Source organism: Anas platyrhynchos, chromosome 14 (assembly GCF_047663525.1).
Source record: "Anas platyrhynchos isolate ZD024472 breed Pekin duck chromosome 14, IASCAAS_PekinDuck_T2T, whole genome shotgun sequence".
NCBI lineage: Eukaryota > Metazoa > Chordata > Aves > Anseriformes > Anatidae > Anas > Anas platyrhynchos.
The window spans coordinates 3,054,513-3,077,757 of NC_092600.1; the positions used below are offsets into that span (position 1 = coordinate 3,054,513).

The window sequence follows — 23,245 nt, forward strand, 5'->3', positions numbered from 1 at the left end:
AGCCTCATTTCACTATATTTGGGGCTAATCCTGGCATTTCCCTACATTTGGGGCTAACAGCCCCATTTCACTGCATCTAGGGCTAACAACCTCTGTTTCCTACATTTAGGGCCAACCCTTGCATCTCACTCCATTTGGGGCTAACAGCCTCATTTCCCTACATTTAGGGCCAAAATTCCCCCCCCCCCCCCATATCCCCGCGCCTCCCCCTGCCGCAGCGCGGCGCTGCCCGGAAGTGCCACGTGTACGCAGCGCGCATGCGCCGGGCTGGCCCCGGTAGTTCCGGTGCGGCGCGGCCCCGCCTCTGGCGCCGCGGAGCCGAGTGGAGCCGGGCCCGGGCGCCTCAGGGAGCCTCCGGGAGCCATGGCCCAGCCCGCAGGGCCCGCCGCTGCCTGCCGAGCTCAGGGCACTGGCCGGCAGCCCTACAGCAACGGTGAGCTATAAGGATAAGGGTGGGGGGCGTCCCGGGGCTCGTGGGGGGGGCGGTGTGGCGGATTTTGGGGGTTTTGTACCCAAAACCGTGAGGGCCGCGCCCCGTGAGGGCCCGCGGGGTGAGGCCCGGCGGGACCTTTAGAATCGGGAAGCGAGGCTGGAAGCCCTCCCTCAGCCCTCACCCTCCCCCCCCCGCCGCCGTGCCCCTTTCCCTCATTCTCCGTTCCCCAATTCCGTGCTTCTCCTTCTGGGGACTCGTGGCTGTGGTTTTAAGGAGATCCTTTAGTTTTTCTGCTGTAATTGTGAGTAATTAAACGGGTTGCCTCGCCGTCCCCTTCTTTCTCCGGCAGCGTGTTTATAACTTATCAAAAATCGCTCGCAGCGCGGTGTTACACGGCTGCACGCTCGCCTGTAGGGTCAGCAGTGTGAGAAGCGGATAAATGCAGGCTGAAAAATAAACGCAGGCTGAGAAGAGTCCTCGTTCTCTCGAGCTTGTGGTCAGAGCAGGGAGCGGCCAAGAGGAACGTCAGCTCGTGGGGTGCTGGTCACGATGAGTTCCACGCTGGCATCGCGCTGTCTCAGCTGGTTTGGCTGTGGGTGGCTCGAGCACACGGTGGAAGTTCTGGGAGGCGGCCGGAGGAGGAGAGACGTCAGGCTGCCAGGTGTCTGAAAACCAGACCCGAAAGCTAGAGTTACGCAAAGGAAGGGTAATAAAATGAAGCAGCAGTTACGGGGTGCTTGGGAGAGGGCACGGGTTGTTGGCCTGTTGAATAAATGGGGTTATTGGGGGGTGGGCCACTCTCAGCGCTGTCAGGAAGGTGCTGCGAGCCTCGGCCCTTACAGGAAAAACAACGTTGCCTCAAAGCCATCTGGAGCGTACCGAGAGTGCCGTTATGGCATTTATAATGGCCCGTGAGGAACAGGAGCTGTCAGCAGAGCGATAAATCATACTCCAGCCACCAGCTCTCCTCCCGACGCCTTGCTCCCCTCGCTGCCCACAGGTGCCCAGCTCCCTGTGCGTGTGCCCGGCAGTGGCACCGCACGCTGCTGACCTGGAAATGGTTGGGCAGCGAGCTGCGGGTTGCCTGGTAACAACCTGCATCCCCTCGCTGGGTTTCAGTAGGAGCAGTGCTCGCTGTGAGAGCCGATTTGCTGTTCGGCTGGCAGATGTGGAGAGTAAACAAGGAGGAGAAAAGCACTCGGAGAGGACACGCTCCCCTCGTGTGCTGGCGTGGTGCTCCGAGGCCACGAGCTGCTTTGGGAGCAGCAGGTGGGCTCAGCTGCAGCGGGTGCTGGGGGCCTCCTGCCGCCCGGCTCGGCTGGAATCCAGCTCAGCCCTTTGGGGTTCGTGTCCTTGTACCCCCTGGGGACGTTGCGATGGGTGAAAGCAGTGCCGTGGGCACGGTGAGCAGGTGGCACTGAATTTCTGTGTGGCAGAGAGCATGGCTTGAATCGCAGCCTCCCATGGTCATGTTTTGATCCATCGTTTCCTCCTGCTGGATCCCCAGCTGCAGGGAGCGGCGCAGGAAAGGAGCAGCAGCGTGTGGGGAAGCTGGAGAGCCTGCGAGCTGTCCGCTGGGCCTCCTGAAAGGGGTCAGGTCAAGATGGGCACCTGACAGCAGCAAAAAGCAAGTTCTGAGAAGTCTTTGTGCAACTCTGAAGGCCCTTTGAGAAGGGTTAACGCCCCTCAGAGCTGTCGCTTTGGTTTTGTTGGCAGCTTTATGCAGGCTTGCCTTGAAAGCATGAATTGTGCAAAGGCTGTCGAGGCTTTTCATTGCCCTTCTGACTTTAAAAAATAAAAAACAAGTTGAAATTTGGAAGATTGCTTTAAAAATCTAACTCATCACGACACGAACTGTCATAAAAATGACTCCTGGCTGGGCTACAAAGTCATGCCCCGAGGTGAATAACCAAGTTATAAAATTAATCTGTATTTGTTCTGTATCTTCTGTACCATTTAGGGTAACGTTGTATCAATACGCATGTGATACAGCTCTTACATAAGACACCTTAGTCACTTGTAGAGCTGGCAAACTGAATTTACAAGTCACTTGGTAAATCAGTTGTGTAAAGCCCACCTGATGGATACGCTGCGGGGTGATTTTCAGAGGTGAGTCACAACCGTAGGAATTCGCATGTTTGCAAGCTTTTGGTTTCGACACCCTTAGTTTTGGAGGTTTATTAATTGCTAAGATTTGTGAGCAGCTTTGTAGGGATGGTGGGCTATAAGCGGGTTTCCTAACTGAAAGGCAAAGGGCATATTGTGATTAATGGGTACAGAATCTTATGCTATATACTTCTGAGGCACAAATAACAGAGGCAGGGCGAGGTCAGTGGCACTGTAGTGCTGCTACCTTGGCCGAGCAGTCGGTGTGGAGATGCACACAGTGCTCAGGGGGTGTCAGCTGTCTGTCAGCTGTCACCTGAGGCTTTCTAGGGAGTGCTGAGCTGAGTGGCAGTCCCAATATTTGCCCTAATGAGGTACTTCAGTGTTCCTTGGTTAGCTTTGTTTGTTGTGTACGTGCCCGAGTTCCAAGTTATTTGAACTCGGCAATGTGAACTTCTCCCCTTTTCAAGTTTAACCAGAACGTTTCAATAGCTCAGAAACCAGCTGCCTTTGTTTTATTGCTAAATGAAATTGTGGGATTTCATTCTGGTGGCAGCGCTTTGCAGCACTTGTATGCGAAATGTCTTTCTGCGTGCTCATCTCTGCGGCATGCTTTTGAAAATGCAAGTGTTGAATCTTGCAGGGGGTTCTGGTCTAGAGAATTAAATGCTCTTGTTTTTCTGGGTTCAATGTTTTATTTTCCAGAAACTTAACCAATTCTGGAAAGTAGGATAGGGTTGGGAGTAAAAGAATCATAAACCATAAGGAGGATTTCTTTTGATTTCAGGCATATAACCATGTAGGTGGAAAGTCTCCAATGTTCATACTGGATGTTTGGGGAAATAATAAAGCCACACCAATGTGACAAAATAATGATACAGCATCAGAGAGCGTTTTAATGTTTTGTATGAGTTGTATCTGGCTGTGGCATGAATTACTCAGTGCTTTCTGCTCAGAAGGATTCCACCTGGAGATTTCTCTCCCCGTAGGCTGGCTGTCCTTTTTGGGGCAGTGGTGGCCTTCCTGCTGGAGCTCTCAGTGCACTGAAAACCCCCCAACATTTTTCATGTTCCTGTGTACAACAGAAATCTGATGAAGCCGTTCCAGTGCCGTTTACTGTTTTATTAACCTCATTTGTTTTTTCCAAGTGATTAATGCTGAGTTCAGCTCTACCACCCAACAAACACATCAGCACCATTAGCCTATCAAGCTTTATTTTCTCGATGGGTGACTTATGCCATGATAAATCGCTCTTCGTTCCGTATTCTCAAGCCAGCTGGCTGTTGATGCGAGCCGTATGTGCAGGAATAGTCCTCCTGCTAAATTTAGCTGCAGAACCTTTACGGATTAACTCTGTCACTTGAGAAATAGCAGGGTGACTTATGCTGAAACTGGCTGCTCGGCTCTTTGCCGTAAGCTAAAGTTGAAGTTGGTGTCAAGCCTCAAGTGGAGCCGAGCTGCTGGGTGAGGGCGGCTCCTGGCAGCCGCGTGGCAGTGCCCTCCTCCTTGCCCCGCTGGCTTTGGGGTGTTGCTGGAGATGGAAATAGCAGCGGGTGTGCGTTTCGGTGCGGGAGGGTGGAGTTTGCTCAGGCACTGGATTGCTTAGCGAGCTGCATGCTTGGGAGGCTACTGTAAAAACAAAAACACTGAAAGATCTAAGTGTTGATAGCAAAATACTGTCGTTTCCCTTGTAGTACTCCTTCCATCACTTACACCTGTTTCTGTTTTTCTAAACAAAAAAAGATTTCTGTAACATGGAGATTAATAACATCCTAAGGAAGGAGGCTCCCAGGAACACATTTTATTTTCAGCAGCGATACACAACACTGACTTTTTAAAGCTTTTTTTTTCCTCTTAGGTCCTGTTCAAAATCAGATGATGCATTCTTCAGATGCCCAGGGATACAACCCTGCCGTTCCAGGATCGTACTCCCATCAGAAGGTTCCTCCCCATCAGCCTTCCGGACAGTACAACTACAGCGGCTCCCCGAATGTTTCTCAGTTCAACAGTTATCAAGGGCCTGGGCAGACTCTCAACAGACCACCAGTGGCACCTCTCTCTGGGTCACCAGTGCAGCAAACAGGTCCTGTACCTCAAGTGCCACCGCCTGCGTTGCAAAACTCAGCTGCTATATCATCTGCTGGTAGCTTTCCTTCTGGAGCTGGCCCCCCGATGCTTTCCAACTGGCAGTACAGCCAGAGCGCCCTGAGTCACCCGGCTGGGACACCAACAAGCCACTTGGCTCATGGGACGGGGACAGGGTCAGCTCAGCCATCGCCCTCGTTATCAGGAAATACAAATCCTCCAGGAAGTTATCAGTATGCTGCTTCTCCAGGAGGTCCCTCGCTTCAGAACAGCTATATGAAGCCAGGTAACCGTCAGTTCTTGATATTTTTCTTTTAACTGGCTCCCAGTGCCAACTTTTCTGTATCGTTTTTTAAAAAAAAAGGTACATAGAATTCACTCTGCAGCAGCCTTTTGCTCATGGGTACCAGATTGTCAAAACAGATGATCTGAGAAAACGCGCATCACAAAATTTGGGGTAACTTCTTTGGATTAGAAAGGGAAATTCTGTGTGTAAGATTTCGTTTTTGCTTGGGTGGTTGATGCAGGTAATTCCTTAGTGGCAGCTCATTGTTTTGGCGAGCTACATGTGGGTGATGTTTACGTGGCCTTTGCCATTCCTTGGGGTGTTTGAAGCATTTGTGTGCTTCAGTCAAGTGAGGACTTCTGGACTTCACAGTTGAAAAATGTTAAAGCAAATCTTTTTTTCTTACAAAACGCTTTTAGCCCCGTTAGATGTTTCTCTTGATTCCAGTTCTTTGTTTTATGCTGGGGTGATTTTATTACAGTTGATTGGAATGAGCAATTAGTACTCTGGAGTTCATGATGAAGATGGTAAACGAGAAACTTTGGAAAGGGGTATATGGAATAGAATCCTTGTGCACATTCAGTGGTGAACCTTCCTGAACAGTTTCCCAGCAAAGTTTTTGTAGAACAGCGATCACTTTTAAAATGAATTTAGCTCATTTTGCTGATGGTGCTCATTCTTAGCACAAAGATCTGCCAGCTGCATGCCCGGCCTTGGACAGCCTCTCTCAGCCATGATCTGTATGTTACTGTCTTGCATCAGCTTGTTGAAGATGAGCACCCTGTCTGGAGGGATCTGTTTTAGACTCTTCTATTTCATTATATTCTTGATGTGGGGCTGTACTATAACTTTATGAAGCCCAGAATTCATAATTGAAATGAGGATGCCTTCTGTGCCTCCTAAAATTCTTACCAGGAGTTGTAATAAATAACTGAAAGGGGTAAATAGCATAACATAAGTAAATAACATCATAAATAACAGCTACAGGAACCCAGTGTGACAGAAACAACTTGGAGTTGTTAAACCTTCTACATGGGTTAGGATTTGTCTGATGCTGCTTATCGCTTGAATAAGGAATGTGTTGATCAATATGGTCTGTTAAGAAAAGTCTTCAGTGACTTTTTCATTGGGGTTCAACTAAAAATTAATCTCTTTACAGGATCTGCACCTCCACCAGTGACTCAGCCTTTAACTCCTCTCCACCCCCCAAGGCCACCTTTGGGACCCCCACCGGTTGGTGGTCCACCTTTAATTAGGCCATCAACGCTGACAGCGGGACCACCTAATGCACAGCCTCTGCTAAACTCAGCTGCAAATCAAGAAGGTAAGAAAGGAGTTGCTCTCAACTAGAGGCTGTGAAGGCTGTCAGCTGTTGAAGACATATCTGATTTTCTCTGACTCCTGTGGGGCCTGCACAAATATGCCGTTGTTTGAGAACTCATCAGAGCTCTGTATCAAACAGACCTGCAGTTGTATTGCACTTAGAGCTCGTGTTAGATGGGATGATGTGGTAGTTGGCAGTTTTATTTTTACATATATATGGTACTTTGTTCTGTCAAAACTGTTGGTACCTTGCATGTTGAGATTGACAGCTTCTTGTATGTGGTAGCTGTATTGAGTGCAAGAATAGTGCAGTTCAGATTTAGCTTAGTTTTGAACATACAAAAGGCATTAGAAACTGCTTTTGCTTAGAAAGTCTCCTTTCATAGTAAAGAAATGAGACGTTTTCAGGGCTCTGGAGAGAGAAATGTTTAGTTTGAAGCAAGTTTGACTGTTTCTTACTTGTTGATAATGTAATAGGTTCCTTCCACTGGGTCATCTTTGAAGATTTTAATGATAATATAATGTAGATTGAGTACCTCCTTCCCTTTAACAATTGATATTTGGTTTTGTACGTTTAGACATAGCGAGCTTAGAGTAAGTTGTCCTTTGGGAGGACTCTCAATTTCAAGGTTTTTCTTATCTCAAGTGGAATTTGTATCTTGACTGGTATGTGACCATATCAGAACTGCTGGTGTTTGGTAAACAGGACTGGACAAAGTGTATAAGCGAAGGGAGTTTGTTTCCATGTGATTTCGATGGAAAAAGAATTTCAGGGAGCTCTGTACCTACATTCCAAGATGCGTTGAAAACTGCAGCTAGCTAGCATACAGACCCTTCCTCTGATGAGAATGAGTCCCCTGACACGCTTTGCTGCCTATTAGCTTGAAATTTATGGAGTATACCTAATTCAAAGTAATCTGAACAGATCAGTCAACCAGAAATGTACACTTAATTGTTTTCCCTTCAAAAAGTTTGTGGGTTTTCATGAATGTCCCTAGAGGTCGTTTCAGCAGGGGAAGTACATGAGAGAAATAGCTAAGATATATATTTACAGTTAAGTTTTGTCTTGAGACAGTGTAAATCCAAACTACGCTAATCTCCATATTCATCCTGCAAAGAGAATCTCTTTTCATTTACCTCATTGCAACTTCCTAGTAACTTGTTAATTTTTTTTTTAACTGGGACCTTTTTAACAGGTGATGCTACATCTGCTGCTAGCGATGGGTCTGCGGTCCAAAATAGCTATGATGCAATAGAAGGAGGTGGTCTCATGGGTAAGGTTTTGGAATTAAAAATGCTTACCATTAATGACATAACATTTCTAACAGTTTAGGAAAGATAGAAGTTTAGTTATTTATGTACAGACATGCATATTTTGTTCAGTGTCTGTCTTGAAACTAAATATATTTGAAGCATTGACGGACTGTATATGCATGCAAGTATTGTAGAGCAGTTAACATTTTGGGAAATTGACACTTGTCATTTGCTTACACTTAAATAACAAAAAGCCCTCCTGATGTGATAATGCTTTGACCAAGCTGTGCTTCTTCAATTCATCTTAAATATTTGTCTTCTCTACTTCTAGCAACCCCACATCCTTCTCCTGCACCCCCGAATCTTAAGATGAACAGAAATGTTGGCTATTCTTACCCTGCCTTGCCACCAGGCTACCAAAATACTTCACCACCTGGAGCACCAGGAATGCAAGCATCTGCTTTGCAATATCCAGATGGATCAAAACATTTCCACCAGGTAGGTTTTCTTTTTTTCTCATTACTGCCCCAATGCACTTGAATATACAAAATTAAAAAAAAAAATAATAATGCAGCAATCTGTGTTGTGTGTCAGTGGGGTTCTGCTTCTGTAGTCCCCCATTCTGTGCCACTTGTTCACAGTGATAGATGTATCCAGAAATTAATGCTTTTGTTGTCAACTTGACACCAGCCTGGAAAAATTGTGCCAGCTCTTCCCTAAAATTTCTTATTCTTAAATCTGCTCAGAATATTTATCTTAAATTTTCAGTTGCTTTGGGTGTGTTTTTCTTCCCTCAGGTAACTATTGCTAGCTGAAGTTTGTTTTTTTTTTTCTGAACTTTCAAAGCAAACTGACTGACGTTTTTGCCAGCTGGGCCTCTGTATTTCAAGGGTTTTGTAGCAAATGGGTTATTTTTTACCTCCAGTATGTTACATGCTAAAGTCCAAGTTTATGTAACAAGTAGTATTTCTAAATATATCACTTTAATACAGTTGCAGTTAATGTGCACAAAAAATGAAAGGTAGATATGTTTGCTTTTTAAATGAACTGGGTTTCATCCAAATAATCAATGCTAATTGTGAAATTTTATTGGACTCTAGCCTCCCCTAGGCACTAATCACTTAACTGCATCTATGGGTTCCCTGAGCCTCCAGCAAGAAGGATTAAGACCTGTGAATCTTCTTCAAGAAAGAAATATTCTTCCTACAACCATCTTACAGGCTCCTGTCCCAAACTTGCATGAAGACATCCAGAAGCTCAATTGTAATCCGGAGTAAGATTATCAATTTGCTATAATTCATCAAAATAAATTCCTAGTTGTAAACATAACTTTCAAAAATATTTCCTTGTTTTTGCGAGTATAAAGCATTGAAAATGGGCTTCAGCATGTTAAGATAAAGGTGATAAGTGGATTAAATTTTGAAGTGAGGAAGACAGTGTAGAATATTAATTACCCTTTTCAGCTTGTTGATATCATCTGCTTATTAGCTGTTGACTTTGTAGTCCTGAAGCAGTCCATTAATTCCTGATGTCAGAGTATAACCAATGCCATTGATGCAATTTTGAGCAACGTTCCTCTTTTAATTAAGAAAGCCTCACATGCATCCCTTAGAAAAGTTATTTAGGAAACATTTTTTTAATGCCTTAAGAGATTGTCGAAATGTGGTATTTGAATGTGTACCACAGCTTCAATTAACCAGGTATGTTCTACTGCAGGTGGTAAGAGATCACGTGTCTCCACTTGCTGTTGCTTTTTGTTAGAATCTAAAAATAGTTGTATGGGATTAATTAGATAATTCCATCAGTTAAGCACCTCATTACTGTTTACAAAATTTCATTGATTTGTGTTCCTTTCTCTGGAGCCAAGATCAAGGCAGTTAGCAGAGCTTGCCCTCTTCTTTATCTGGTGCACACACTGTAATTTGGATGACCTGCTATTTTCATTTCAGTCTGGGATGTGTTTCAAGTAACAGTTCTCCATAACAAGAGGATAACATAACCTTCATAATCCTCCTGTTAGGGTTCTCAGCTGCTACTAAGTGCTTTTTCTATACCTGCTTCACAGTGTACAAGGAAATTGCATAGAAAATATGAGGAAAAATAAGATGTTTGCAAGGCAGTTACAAATAAGTACAATGCAAAAAGTTTGCAATATAGCTGGTGATGAGTATGACTGAGATTTAAAATAGGAATTAACTCACTAAAGGCAGGTAGATCAAGAAGGCTGTGGATGCAGAAGCATGAATGACCTCTGTATTGAAAGTAACCAAAATACTTGCATTACTAATAAAAATCTGTGTAAAAATTTGCAGAAGTACTGTGCATGACTGCACTTCGCAGAAACCACTGGGTTCTGAAGTGTCTGAAGTTGCAGCTGTTGGGGTTGTTAGTAGTTATTTTAAACTTTGCTGGTTCAGATCAGTATACAGGCCAGCTCAAAAAGTTACCCCAAAATAACGCTTTGTGTATAAAGATTTTGGTGCAACTTTGAGCATTGTTAGGCTTAATTTTGACTTTGACTAAAATGACACCATTTTCTGCATTAAAAGTGTGTGTATAAAGTAACATAACTAAAGCAAGTACTGTGTATCCAGCTCAGACTAAAACAGAACAATGTGACAGAGTTTGAGATGATATTTTATGTGGGAATGGATGTCACCAGCTCTGGAAAATATAAAGGATATTATACACTACTGAAATTATAATTTCCTTACCTGAAAGTCACTGAAAATAACCCTTTATTCTCTGTGTAGGTTGTTCCGCTGTACCCTGACCAACATTCCTCAAACTCAGGCCTTATTGAATAAAGCCAAACTTCCTTTGGGGCTCCTGCTTCATCCTTTCAAAGACTTATCGGTATGAAAAACATCTGAAACTTTAAATGCTGAAATATCAGCTCTACCTTCACTAAAAGCTGTCCAAAGTTGGAAGAGGGGTTAGAAAAGAAGTGCAGCTATGTTGGCTGATCTTGGCCTAGAAAAATTGCCTTGGTGACTGACATTTCTCTGGTCCATAGGTCCATACAGATTGCTGTCGTTTATCTGAGATTTTTCTACTGCCTTTCTAAACCTAAAAAAAAAACCACAACCCTCAGAGGCAGTGCAGAAGTCATACTGTGACAGAAGGCAACTCATGTAAATATCACTCCTACTTGAATAGCTGTATTTTGTCACATAACGGTTGTAGTTATTAATTTCCTATACCAAACCAAGTACTGATTCTTAATGTAGTTAAGCATTAACAAAGTTAAAGGGGTTTGGCTGTCCACAGATACCCAGGAGACTTGAATTTGGCAGTTCATCTTTTAAATGTTCCTGTTTTTCACAACTTAAGTGATTTTCCGAATACATATTGCTGTCTTTTTCCTGGGATCTTTGCCCTGCACTGAATGTGGAGTTTGTTTTTGCACCAGAAATGCAAAATTCAAGACTGTGGAGGCTTGAAAGGGAAGCATTTGCAGCCAAATAGATTAGAGCTAGGTTCTGACCAGTATTATTATTAAGGAATTTTGTAGGAGTGCTGTGTGGATGCAGAAATACTTGTTCCTTAAACAAGTATGCTTTGACTAGCTAGCTAACCAGGAAGCACAGTGTAGATTGTTGTTATCGTGGTTGAATGGCTGTAGTGTTGACGCTTTAAAATAGGAAGCTTTTCTTTTCCAGCAATTGCCAGTGGTCACTTCAAGCACTATTGTGAGATGTCGTTCCTGCCGGACGTATATTAACCCTTTCGTCAGCTTTTTAGACCAAAGGAGATGGAAATGCAATTTGTGCTATAGAGTGAATGATGGTAGGTTTTAAATGCGCTCATTGTTTTGAACTGTTAGAGCTATCCTTTCCCACCTTGACCTTTGAGATGGCAATATCGTTGGCTGTATCAGTGCTAGGTTTCATCATTTCTTATGCTGAAGTCTGACACAGTCTCCCAAGGTAGGACAGGTAACAAAGTTGCTTCCCTACCTAGTATATATAGTTTTCCGAGAAGTGTTGCCCAACAGGCACTAAAGAGTTGATATGTTTGTTTTAAAATGTAGCACAGCTAATGCTAGTTTGAAGTAATAATGTATTAATTTACCTGCACAGTTCCTGAGGAATTCATGTATAATCCTGTGACAAGAGTTTATGGAGAACCTCATAAAAGACCTGAAGTCCAGAATGCTACTATTGAGTTTATGGCTCCATCTGAATACATGGTAAGGTTTTACTTATTCTCTCCCTTAGTTTTTATTTCCAGAGAGAAGTTGGGGAGGAAAAAAAAACACAAACTTTTTATAGTGGGTGCTTTCCAGTTTAGTACAGTAGTTACTGCTTCAAGGAGTACATCTGAGAAGTCTCAAGCGTTACTTCAGATAGGATGTCATTTATAAACATTTATGATTTCATAGTTCTGTATTTAGAATAGGTAGGTGTTTGTGGGTCTTTTGAAAGAAAACCACAATTATAGAATCACCCGATGAGGAAAATGCATTTAGAAATTTTATCTGTCATCTGTGTGTTGTTCTAATAGAGTTCAGACCTGCAGTAGAATAAACCCAATCTAATAACTGTCACTTTGAAAATTAAAGGCGATCTTTTCTTTGTTCAGCTACGTCCACCTCAGCCACCTGTGTACCTCTTTGTATTTGATGTTTCTCATAATGCAATAGAGACAGGATACTTGAATACAGTCTGCAAGACCTTGTTAGACAATCTTGACCTGTAAGTAGAAAGAATGTCCTTTTTCTTTTCTTTTTTTTTTTTTTTGGTCGTATGAAACTTATGCTAGACATGAACATGCTAATGCTTCCTGTCTGTAAGGAAAGTTTCCTGGTGTTAGCTCACCATGGCCAGTGTTGTATGGAAATTTAGTATAAAGCTGTAGTCGTTTTTCCTATCACAGCTGCACCACTATATAAAGTAATTTTGAGGCACTTCTCACACTGGGTCTCTTCTATCTTCTTCACCAACCCCAAGGAGGAATAAGCATTATGTTAATGATGTGTTTTGAATTATCTCTTCTAAAAGCTGAAATTTAGATAAGTATTCACTGGAATGTATGCATGCATCTAATTAACTTTTCATTTTAAGGAAGTGCTATTTGAATGTACATAAATCTGGCTTAGTATTTGCAGCTTGTTTCTTTCCTGTATCTTTATATATTATTTTTGTTTGATATATAGGAGAGTTGATGTCTAGCTTTCTACTTCACTAACATTGGAAAATGGTGAAAGATAACTCACTTTGGGATTCTTGTGTGTCATTCCTTTCTGAAGGGGCTTCTATGCTGAACTTCTAAATAAGGCTTAAACTTAAAAACTTCAAACACCTGTTGCTGTGTCTGCAAACACATTTATTCTTTCTAAGTGTTGTTCATCCATTTTTTATTACCCTCCTAAAAAAAAAAATCTCAGATGTCTGCTGGGTGATTCTACTATGAGCTCCTTTTTTTCATCCAGAACGATTTAGTCAGGCTATTGCAATATAGCTGTTAAGCTGACTTCTTGGTAAGAACATTGGACGACAGGTGCAGTGGATGTGGTTTTAAATTTAAAAAAAAAAAAAAAAAGCTTGTAGAAATGAAATTTCATGTTGCTGAACACCATATGTCTGATTTCTAGGCTTCCCGGGAATACTAGAACAAAAATAGGCTTCATCACATTTGACAGCACAATCCATTTCTACAGTCTTCAGGAAGGTCTCTCTCAGCCTCAGATGCTTATAGTTTCAGATATTGAAGGTATGCAGAAAAAACTTCTGTGGTTAGTACCTATTAACGACTGCTGGTTTTGACAGCCTTTTTAAAATATATCTGGTGGGAGTTTCTAGATCAGATCATTAATCTCTCTAGTTATGGCTGTGGAAGTAGCATATATCTGGGTTCTTTTGAAGCTCCTGATGTCTGAGCAATGCTGTGACTGGTCATGACTTAAAACATGAAGACAGCCTTCTGAAAAACAAAGATGGCCTTCTGAACCTCTAGTTTCTTGTACAATTATCTAAACTTGCGTTAGGATCATAATTGCAGTGATGCTTGGTAAATTGCAGTAGATTCTTAGTGACTAATGCTTAGTAAAGGCAAAAAAGACCATCACTGTCAAGTTACCTTTCACTTATGTTAAGGGGCAGAGTGGAATGAATACTAGACAATCTTCCATGCATTTTTACTCAGTAGGCTTTATTATCCTTAAAGCTTTTTGACTGCTCTTCTAAAATGTCATTCTAGCCGCAGGTATGCTGGGGGTGGATCAATGTTTGAATGGATTTACACATTGATACTATATTTTTTTCAATAGGTGTAATGATTGGCAAATACAATTCAGGAAAGATTTTTTTTTTAAGCAAACCACAACGACAAAAAACTAACACTTTTTTTGTCCTTCCAGATGTATTTATACCAATGCCAGAAAACTTATTAGTAAATTTAAATGAAAATAAAGAGGTAAGAACTGCCTTACATAACTGGTGACATTCACATGATATGCTTGATAGTTTGTGGATATATATATTATATATATAATATATACTCTTTAATATCTATGTTTAAATAACAAGTTTGGGATAGGGGAAAAAGTCTTTATCTATTTGACCGTAAAAATTTAACAACCTGAAACAAGACAATACTTAACTTTTGCTAGGGCTTTTTTTTTTACTACCTTAATATTGGCAGTATTAGTACATGTTTATATACAGTCAGCAATCCTCCCTATAAAGAAAAAACTGTTAAGACTCTAGTCTTAATATTTTTATTTCCTAAATTGCAGCTTATTCAAGATCTACTGAGGACCTTGCCACAAATGTTTACCAAGTCCCTGGAAACTCAGAGTGCTCTTGGACCTGCATTACAGGCAGCCTTTAAACTGATGTCCCCCACTGGAGGTAGAATCTCTGTCTTCCAGACACAGCTTCCATCTGTGGGAATGGGAGCATTGAAATCACGAGAAGAACCAAACCAAAGAGCAACTGCAAAGGTTAGAAAAGTTTTTGTTTTGTTTTGTTTTTTAAAATAAAATCAGAACTGCCAGTCCTGTTCTGTACATGTGCGTGGCTATGGAATTGCCTGTTCTAGGTGAATGTTTTGGTTCTTTTGTTGGGTTAACCTTTTAACTACTTTAGTGAAGAGAAGGGGGACGGGAAACAACTACTGTAAATGTAAATTTGTGACCTGATTCTTTAAAAGATGTAGCTAAAATCAGTGATGAAAAATCATTTATTAGTGTCACTGCAAACAAGTGATAAATACGTGAATCTTGAATTTCCTTTGTATATTGTAATGTTCCCTTGCGTTAACAGGAGATACATCTGACTCCATCAACTGACTTTTACAAGAAGCTAGCCTTGGACTGCTCAGGACAACAGGTTGCAGTGGATTTATTTCTTCTTAGTGGACAATATTCTGACTTAGCTTCTCTAGGTAAGCCATGCGAAGTTGTTTTGGGGCATCTAACTTCTAAACTTCTTGACAAATACATGAAATCTAGCATTTAGAATATGAACAAATCTAATGTGTCAAGATGAAAATTCATCCTTGAGCAGTGACACTGAACAGAAGGCAATATTTCAGTCTTTCCTGATTTAGCATAACTGTTTTCACATTCTCCCCTTAGTGAGTCAGGATTTTTGTGGTCCTGGTATAAGTGGTTGAAATCTTTCTTCCTTTCTGCCTTCCAGCCATCAGTGTTAAGCCTACCATTAGGGTAGGCTTACTAGTGTTTTAATAATTTTTTTTCTTCATTTAACCAGATTTCTAAGTGACAGAGTACCCGTAATTTCAGGCCATTTCATGCCTCTATACATAATTGAATATATAGTTGTATTATGTCTCTGTTTCTGTATGCAGGTCTATGACTGTGTAACAAAGCTATTTGCAGATATGAACTGTTTAATAATTAAAGGTAATGTCACATTCTTCTGGTATATTTAAAGGCAACTGTATTCACTCTGCTATTGTATGGTTTTGTTTCAGGTTGTATATCAAGATATTCGGCAGGTAGTGTCTATTACTACCAATCTTACCATCATAAACACAACCCTGTCCAAGTGGAGAAATTGCAAAAGGAGTTGAAACGATACTTAACTAGAAAAATTGGATTTGAGGCTGTCATGAGGATAAGATGCACCAAAGGTTTGAACATGTTTTGTTGACGGTGGGGCAGGAGCAAGCAGGGGATAGTGTTTGCTGTTATTTGGGAATGTTTTGATTCATATGATTGATACTTTGGCTTTCATGTAAACTTAAATGTTTAAAGGACAAGGATTAGGAAAGTAAAACTCAGTACCAGGAATTGGACCGTTTTTATGACTATATTTGGAATTTAGAAGTCAGTAAAAAATCTGTATTTTATAATGGCTAAAAGTGAAAGTTTTTCCAGGTTGCTCTTTCTTTTATAGTGTAGAAACTTGCTGTTATTCTACATTGATTTCTGAATTCCTGGCTTCTGTTAGGCTTTGTGGATTCTACAGATTAGTAATCTGTTTGGAATATTTACCTTTCTGAAAATGCTTTATTTTATTCAGAAGGATTTTAACGTTTTGATACAGAATGGGGTGTTGGGTGGGTAAATGGCATCTGTAGTTCACATCTGACTAAAAAAAAAGAATTGATTTGGTATAATGCTTATCTTGTAGGTCTTTCCATTCATACCTTCCATGGCAACTTCTTCGTAAGATCTACAGATCTGTTGTCATTACCCAACGTAAACCCAGATGCAGGATATGCCGTGCAAATGTCAGTAGAAGAGAGCCTTACTGATATGCAGGTCGTTTCTTTTCAGTCAGCTCTTCTGTACACATCCAGTAAAGGTAAGATGTATAGGTAGTGTTGGCTGAAACTAATTATATTCAGATAAGTGTTCTTGTGTACATTTATAAACTATAATTCGGTTGGAGTCACAAGTTATTTTGTCTAATGTCAAGACAGTAGATGTGATGTTACTGCATGTTGATGTTACTGCTTCTTCCAGACCGGGAAGTTTTCTGGGAAACTTACTCTGGTCTGCAAATAGGTGGGCTTAGCCTAGAAATTGAGAACTAACAATTTTTAAATCCTATTTATCATACAAACAGTGAACCAGGCTGTTTTAAGTAGCTTTTAATCTCTTTTTTTTTTTTTCTTATTTGGTCTAACACAGATCAGCTGATAGTGTCAATGGGGAAACTATCCGATTAATTAGAACATTTAGGTGTGGCAGAATTTACTGAATAAACAGTGGCGTTCTTGTGTTCCTTCATAAAAACCAAAGTTGTGGTTTTTTCCTTTTTTTGTACAGGTGAAAGAAGAATTCGTGTCCACACGATGTGCTTACCTGTTGTAACAACACTGAGTGACGTCTATGCAGGGGCAGATGTGCAAGCTATCACAGGGCTGTTAGCCAATATGGGTAAGAATGATAAGAGCTTGTCTGGATATGTATACTAAAAGCTTTAGAGATATTATCCAGTAATCTTCTGGGAAGTTACATTAGAAGTAACGATTCTCTCTACTTCTAATGCTTGGCTTAGGTAAAATATCAGTATAGCTCTATGTAGTCACCTGGCCTTAGTCTAGTGCATCATCATACTTTTGGTTGATAATACTGAAATCAAAAAAGGTCTTGGTCCTTTGCTTTTTTCTGAATCATTTAACTTGATTTCTACAGTAGTGTTGTAAAAATTTAAGCTGCATGAGAGTGTATGTTGAAATGAGAAGAGTTAACCTATATGACTTACTACACAAGGAGGAAAAGCCTCTTTCTTGAGCTTTATATCTCTCTTTTTTTTTTTTTAAGCTGTGGACCGATCAGTTTCTGCTACCCTGAGTGATGCTCGAGATGCTTTGGTCAACGCAGTGATAGACTCTTTATCTGCTTACCGTTCATCAGTCCTAAGCATTCAACAGCCTGGTCTAATGGCCCCCAGTTCACTACGGCTCTTCCCACTTTACGTACTGGCACTCTTAAAACAGGTAAGCCATACAAGAGAAGCATAGTTTTCTATGCTTGGAATGTCAACCTGCAGTAAAAGAGCATGTCGTCGACATGCAAAATAAACTATATTGAATTTAGTTTCTCACTTTTCTGTAACGGTCAAATTAAATGCCTGTTTGTTTGCAGAAAGCATTTCAAACTGGGACAAACGCACGTTTAGACGAACGCATTTTTACCATGTGTCAGGTGAAAAACCAGCCCCTTGTTTACCTCATGCTCATGACACATCCCAGTTTGTACAGAGTTGATAACCTCACAGATGAGGTGAGTATTTGCATTGCTATTGGGTCTGATTGTGTCTGGTCCCATAGATTTGTATGATGTGAAAATAAATTTGTGTTTTAAACCTTGCAAGTCTTCCACGTTAAAGCTCAAATTTTCCCAGTTTTTTCATTTATGTCTTTGTTACTTGAGGATAGGCTTGATGAATTCTGGTGTGAAGCTGTGCTTTGGCAATGGGTGGAGGGGGAAGGTTTTTTTCTAACTAATTTCTGCTCTGTCTTATCTTGCACTATAAATTGTATGTATGTAATGATAGTACAACAGATGTTTTGTCATCCCCCCTCGTTGCTTCCTTTATTTTAAAATGTCAAAGTAGTTCTGTGAACAGTGTGTTTAAGAGCCTGAATAATTTCAGAAATCACATCAGTACTGATCAAAATAAATTTGAAGTACGCCTCTCTAAATAGAACATCAAGAGATTTACTATTAAATTATGTACTTGAATTATAACAAACTTAGAGGAAAAGGATTCAGCTTCAATATTCAGCATAGGACAGCCAAATCTTACTTAACCTTCTACTTTTGTAACTATTTCACTGCATCGAGATGTGAACTGTACTTTTTTTTTTTTTTTCCCCTTTAGGGAGCTCTTAACATAAATGACAGAACTATACCTCAGCCACCCATTCTCCAGCTGTCAGTGGAGAAGTTGAGTAGGGATGGTGCCTACCTTATGGATGCTGGCTCTGTAAGTTGGGTGGTGGTGATTTAATTTTTTTTCCAAATTTATATTTACTTTGTGTTCCTTCTGAGAATTCAAAATGTGTAGAAGACTGATGAGGTGTAGCTTTGTTTTAGGTTATTCTTATTGCTGGTTATCTTTCAGGTAATGTTTCTGTGGATTGGGAAGAGCTGTGGGCAGAGCTTTATCAGCCAAGTCCTTGGAGTTCCAAATTACGGCTCAATACCACAGAACATGGTACGTGCTTGTTTTGTTGTATACCAATCGTACAGTGCAGCCAAAATGTTATCTTCATGGGAATTGAAATACTATATTGAAGTATTAGCCCTCTGGTTGCTATTTGCCGTAAATCCAGGTCCAAGGGAAACAAAATGTTATGTCTCTTGGAGTTTCTCTAGGCTGAACTTTAATCTGGATCTTCCCATTAAATCACAGTAGGACTAGGCTGGCAATGATTAAGTTTCTCAGAAGAGTGGGAGCACCCTGAGAATATCTGGGAATAGTAAGCACAGGGGATTAGTGGAAAACCTTCAGTTTCTGTGAAAAAAGCAGTACTGATCACAACTCAGCCATCACTATTCTGATAGTCAGTTGCCAGCACCTGTTCAGTGCATTTGATTGCTTCAAGCCCTTTAGAAGGAGACCACAGTAAAACTATTCATCACAGAATGCCTCCTCTGTCCAGGGTTTCTTTACACCTGATTAGGATAGAGTTGAGTTATTTTGTTGTTAAGTGATCAATTTACTGCTGGTATTGTATACTGCTGTGTATTAATGATACTCTTTGCTTCTTAGACACATCTGCCAGAGCTTGAAACTGCAGAATCCATCAGAACAATAGCTTTCATTTCTTGGCTGAGAGAACAGAGACCTTTCTTTCCTATCCTATATATAATAAAGTAAGTGTTTTAACAGTCTTTGAGACCTTTTACAGTACATATTTGGATATCATATACTGTACTTTCTGAAGTCAAGTTCTATCAGTGGTGCATGTTGTGCCTAACAAGTTTGGCAGTAGATATGACTTGGTATGAATCATCTTTGATTTATAACTTTCACAGATTAACTTTTTTCTGTGACATTTAGCCTTTTTTTAATGTCAGATGAAGTTAATAGTGATAAGAGTACTTGTTGGGATTAATCACAAGGGCTCTTTTCATAAGTCCTTGAGCTCTGAGCACATCTTGCACTTGATCTGTAACTTTCTGAATGCATTGGTGGATCTTGGTGAATATTTATTTCACTCAAATGTTTATTTTTGTTTTGAAGGGATGACAGCCCATTGAAATCAAGTTTTCTGCAAAATATGATTGAAGACAGAACAGAATCAGCCTTATCATACTATGAGTTCCTCCTTCATATACAGCAGCAAGTGAATAAATGAAACGCTAGCCTTTGGCTCACTTCTTTAAGGAAAGATTTTGCAGTAAAGAACACTTGTGCTTATAATATCCTCATTAAATCTGTGGCCTGAGGCAGTCGATGAGAAGTTCTCACTGTGATTTCAACGAACTAAAGCAAATAAAGGACCACATCTGAGAATCAAACGTGCAACTATACATTATACCTTAAAAATCAAACTATCGGAACTGGTTGAGCACCTTTATTTTGCTGCAAATCATGTTTTTACTGTAAGTAGTTGCAGCATGAAGTACATTTACAAAGGCAATACTGAAAAGGTGAAATACATTTTGTAAAATAAAGAGTTCTTTGTTGTTCAAAATGTATATTTCCGTAACTCTTTGCATTTTATTTTTTTGCTGCTAGATATAAAAACCTCACAATACTGATCATGATTTGCAGGGAAATTCTTTGTAAGTGCATCCAGTGATCAAAGCATCTCAATGTTCAACTTAAAAATGCTTAAAGTAGCAATGAAACAACTGTTCATTGTGAAACGAACAAATAATTTATGGAACTTAGAATCCAGTGTTTGGAATGGATTATGGCTAATAGGATTCAAGGTAAGCTTAACATGGACAAGATGGCTTAATATTTGAAAGCTTTTAATAAGTCAGTATTCAATTTAAAAAAAAAAAAATAGTGGGGAGGAGTGAGCCCTATATGGGATACATTAAAGTCAGTGGCTGAGTCAGCAGCAAAAATAGACTTACGTAGATGGCAAGCTTCGTTTTTCTTCAGTAAAATTTTTCTTCTTACTTTCAGCCTGTGAATGGTATGGGAGGGGAATGGCAAGTAAGGTTATCCCAGGATAAATGTTTAGTAGACTTTGGGCTCTTGTTTACATAGCTGAATGTTAAGCCCCTGAAATTTAGTGTGCTTACAAAGTGCGTTTGTGTGATGGCACTTCAAACCTAGTGGTTTGAGACCACATTCAATATTCTGACACTAAAATTGGAAGATAAATTATTTTTCCAAAGACAAAAACATTATTTTGTATTTAAAGATTTTTTTATGGTTCGAGACATACTTGAAGTTCTCCAAGATTTCTTTACTGCAGCTGCCTAATGAGCCTAGGTCCAAAGCCAGTGTGCACCAAATGAAAGCTTTAAATGTACTCTCAGATCCCTGCCAGAGCTACAGACGGAAGTTGGCCTTGGACTTGAAGTGAAAATTTATATACAAGAATATTTAGATAATTTTATAAAAGTGTATCAGTGATCTCCAAAAGAGTTATCAATAGCTAGCATCATGAAAAGTATTTAAGTTGCTGTGCCTGTATGCCCATGAAAGACGCTTGTATGGAAGAATCTTGTTTTAGCTTTTTGTCTAATGGTGATATAGTTCTTGCAAAATCTACTTCTTGGGGCAAGTGAAGTGTACAGGTAAAACATTTATAAAAGTGGTCAAGCACATACTGTGACTAGGCTAGTTAGCTTACAGTTGGCGATAGAAATGTCAAAGGACATTGTAGGGTAATCATTTGCTACCGTTACAGGCTGTAGCTACACTTGATTGTCAGGAGTTGCCTTACTTCAAGGGAGGAGTTTCTTTGGAGGAATTGGTCTTTTCACTTGAGCACAAGAAGGTAAAGTTCAGAGAATGTCTAAAATAGTGTGAAAAGACTATTGTAGAACCAATTTAAGCTTCCCTGTTTGCTGTATCTGTAGCAAACAGGAGTATATTTACTTGAACAGCTTTTCAGAAAATTGCACAGTTTCTAGTCAGAATGGAGAGATGGGTTTGTTTCTTTTAAGTTTTTTGGCAGTATGATCTTTTTTTTTCTTTTCCCTGGGAGAAGGGGTCTCTTCATTTAAATGGAAGCTACGCACTTGCATAGTTTATCACTTAAAACTTGCATTTTGGGTATGTTATTGCTCAGATGCTGAAAGTCATCCTTGCATCTACCAGCCTACCCCAAGTCTGTTTCTTACTCTGACTGTATTTTGCTATAATAATCCTGTAATTTTTTTAAAGAACATAAATGTTGGAGATGACTTCATTACTTTATGTACACCAGACTAATGGCTAAAGATATCAGTGTTTGTGGCAATTAACTTTTAATTAGGGTCCCTAAGTTTTACAGAGCAAAATGGTATAAACAAGAATCAGATGAACCCTCTTGGAGTGGATCACTTGTTTTCATCTTGGAAGAAATTCTGTATTGAACTTTGTTAGTTTATTCCCTCGCAGTGGGAAAAGCCTGCTGTATTGTAAGGGCAATACAGGACAGATGAACTCACAAGCTACCTATGATGTGTCATTTTAACCTACCGTTGGAAAACAAGGACACTGAAGATGAACTGCAAAAACAGGCAGGAGTGGCTCTGGTACTTAGATCTCAGCAAGACAACTCTACCACTGCAAATGTATTCTATTTTTCTAGTTGAGGACTTTTTTTAAACTTATTTCTGTATTTGACACATTAGTGTTCGGCCAACATTGTTACCATCCATTTTACTTTGCTTTCATTATTGTTTTTAATTTAATATATTTGAGTCTAAGTCCACATAGATTGTTTTGCAATAACTAGAATGATTCACTTTTATTTAGATCTAATTTCTTAACAGAATTTAATCAAAGATGCAAAATGGCTATTAAGTAAGGGACCATTAAATGTGATTTTAAGCTTCTGTTTACTATTATGGATGTAATCCTTACAGTAAATTTAATTTTGTAAAGTAGTGTATAATATTGTAATATTAAATCTTTGCTTTCTGAACTAGGACATTTGATCTTCAGTATGAAGTTATAAATCTTCCCCATTTTGAATTTGAGACAGGATTTACTTGTCCTCCTTTTTACAGTTTGTAATTTTCACTGTTTTATTCCTGTAAAAAGTCATTTGTAACACATGCAAATGCTTATTTTATCTGTGCTAATTTATCAGATTTGGCTACTCAATAAAATTAATTGAAAGAACTCATGTAAGTCCATCAGTCCTTTCTTATAAAAATACTGTATTTGATCAATCAAGATAAATAGCATGTATTAGCAAGAGATAAATTATACTTTAGCTAAAACTTTAACATTAGTGATACAGACTGAGAGGGAACTTTTAGGAGAATTAGTTTCAGTTGAATAAAACTTTCCTTCTGTCATTGGCGTTTTTTTGTCCTCCCAGAGCATCTCTGTCAGTCAGCATTATTGTTTAGTACTATCTTGGGGTTTGTTATTCCAGTAAGCCCACATCTGTACCGTACTCCAGCATATTTGTACCCTGCCATCTGGCTGGAAGTTGGTCTCAAGCCAGTGACATTGATGGTTGGAATTTAGCCTGCCTTCAGCAGTGTTCCCAAGATGGTGATTAATTTTATTATAGGTAATCTTATCTCTTCATTTAATGTCCTCTTTCAACACCTTTTTGTAAGAGTCATTCCATCTTATGCTTGCCAATTTTTTTTATGAGCTCTCATCACTGCTTCTGGTTCATCATATGTAAGGTAATGCACA

General features: G+C 40.0%; 1 protein-coding gene across 1 annotated transcript; it reads left to right on the top strand.

Moving 5' to 3' along the window:
• The first annotated feature begins 270 nt into the window (after window positions 1-270).
• Window positions 271-22,718, top strand: SEC24A (SEC24 homolog A, COPII coat complex component). The gene is made up of 23 exons (XM_027468728.3): window positions 271-433; window positions 4,398-4,910; window positions 6,070-6,234; window positions 7,430-7,507; window positions 7,819-7,985; window positions 8,588-8,760; window positions 10,241-10,343; window positions 11,150-11,276; window positions 11,570-11,679; window positions 12,072-12,184; window positions 13,084-13,202; window positions 13,849-13,904; window positions 14,227-14,433; window positions 14,756-14,876; window positions 15,429-15,587; window positions 16,091-16,264; window positions 16,732-16,842; window positions 17,230-17,405; window positions 17,554-17,691; window positions 18,293-18,397; window positions 18,536-18,628; window positions 19,187-19,290; window positions 19,661-22,718. Exons 1-23 carry the CDS (start codon window positions 364-366, stop codon window positions 19,773-19,775), a joined length of 3,297 nt encoding a protein of 1,098 aa, XP_027324529.1. The 5' UTR covers window positions 271-363; the 3' UTR covers window positions 19,776-22,718.
• The last annotated feature ends 527 nt before the right edge of the window (window positions 22,719-23,245 follow it).

What these genes read in the sequence shown, in the direction of transcription:
- SEC24A (XM_027468728.3), top strand. Translation starts at nt 364, where the DNA reads ATGGCCCAGCCCGCAGGGCCCGCCGCTGCCTGCCGAGCTCAGGGCACT. An exon ending in AGAAGGAGGTGGTCTCATGG is followed by an intron (nt 7,508 to 7,818) that starts GTAAGGTTTTGG and finishes CTCTACTTCTAG; the next exon opens with CAACCCCACATCCTTCTCCT. An exon ending in TTGATAACCTCACAGATGAG is followed by an intron (nt 17,692 to 18,292) that starts GTGAGTATTTGC and finishes TTTCCCCTTTAG; the next exon opens with GGAGCTCTTAACATAAATGA.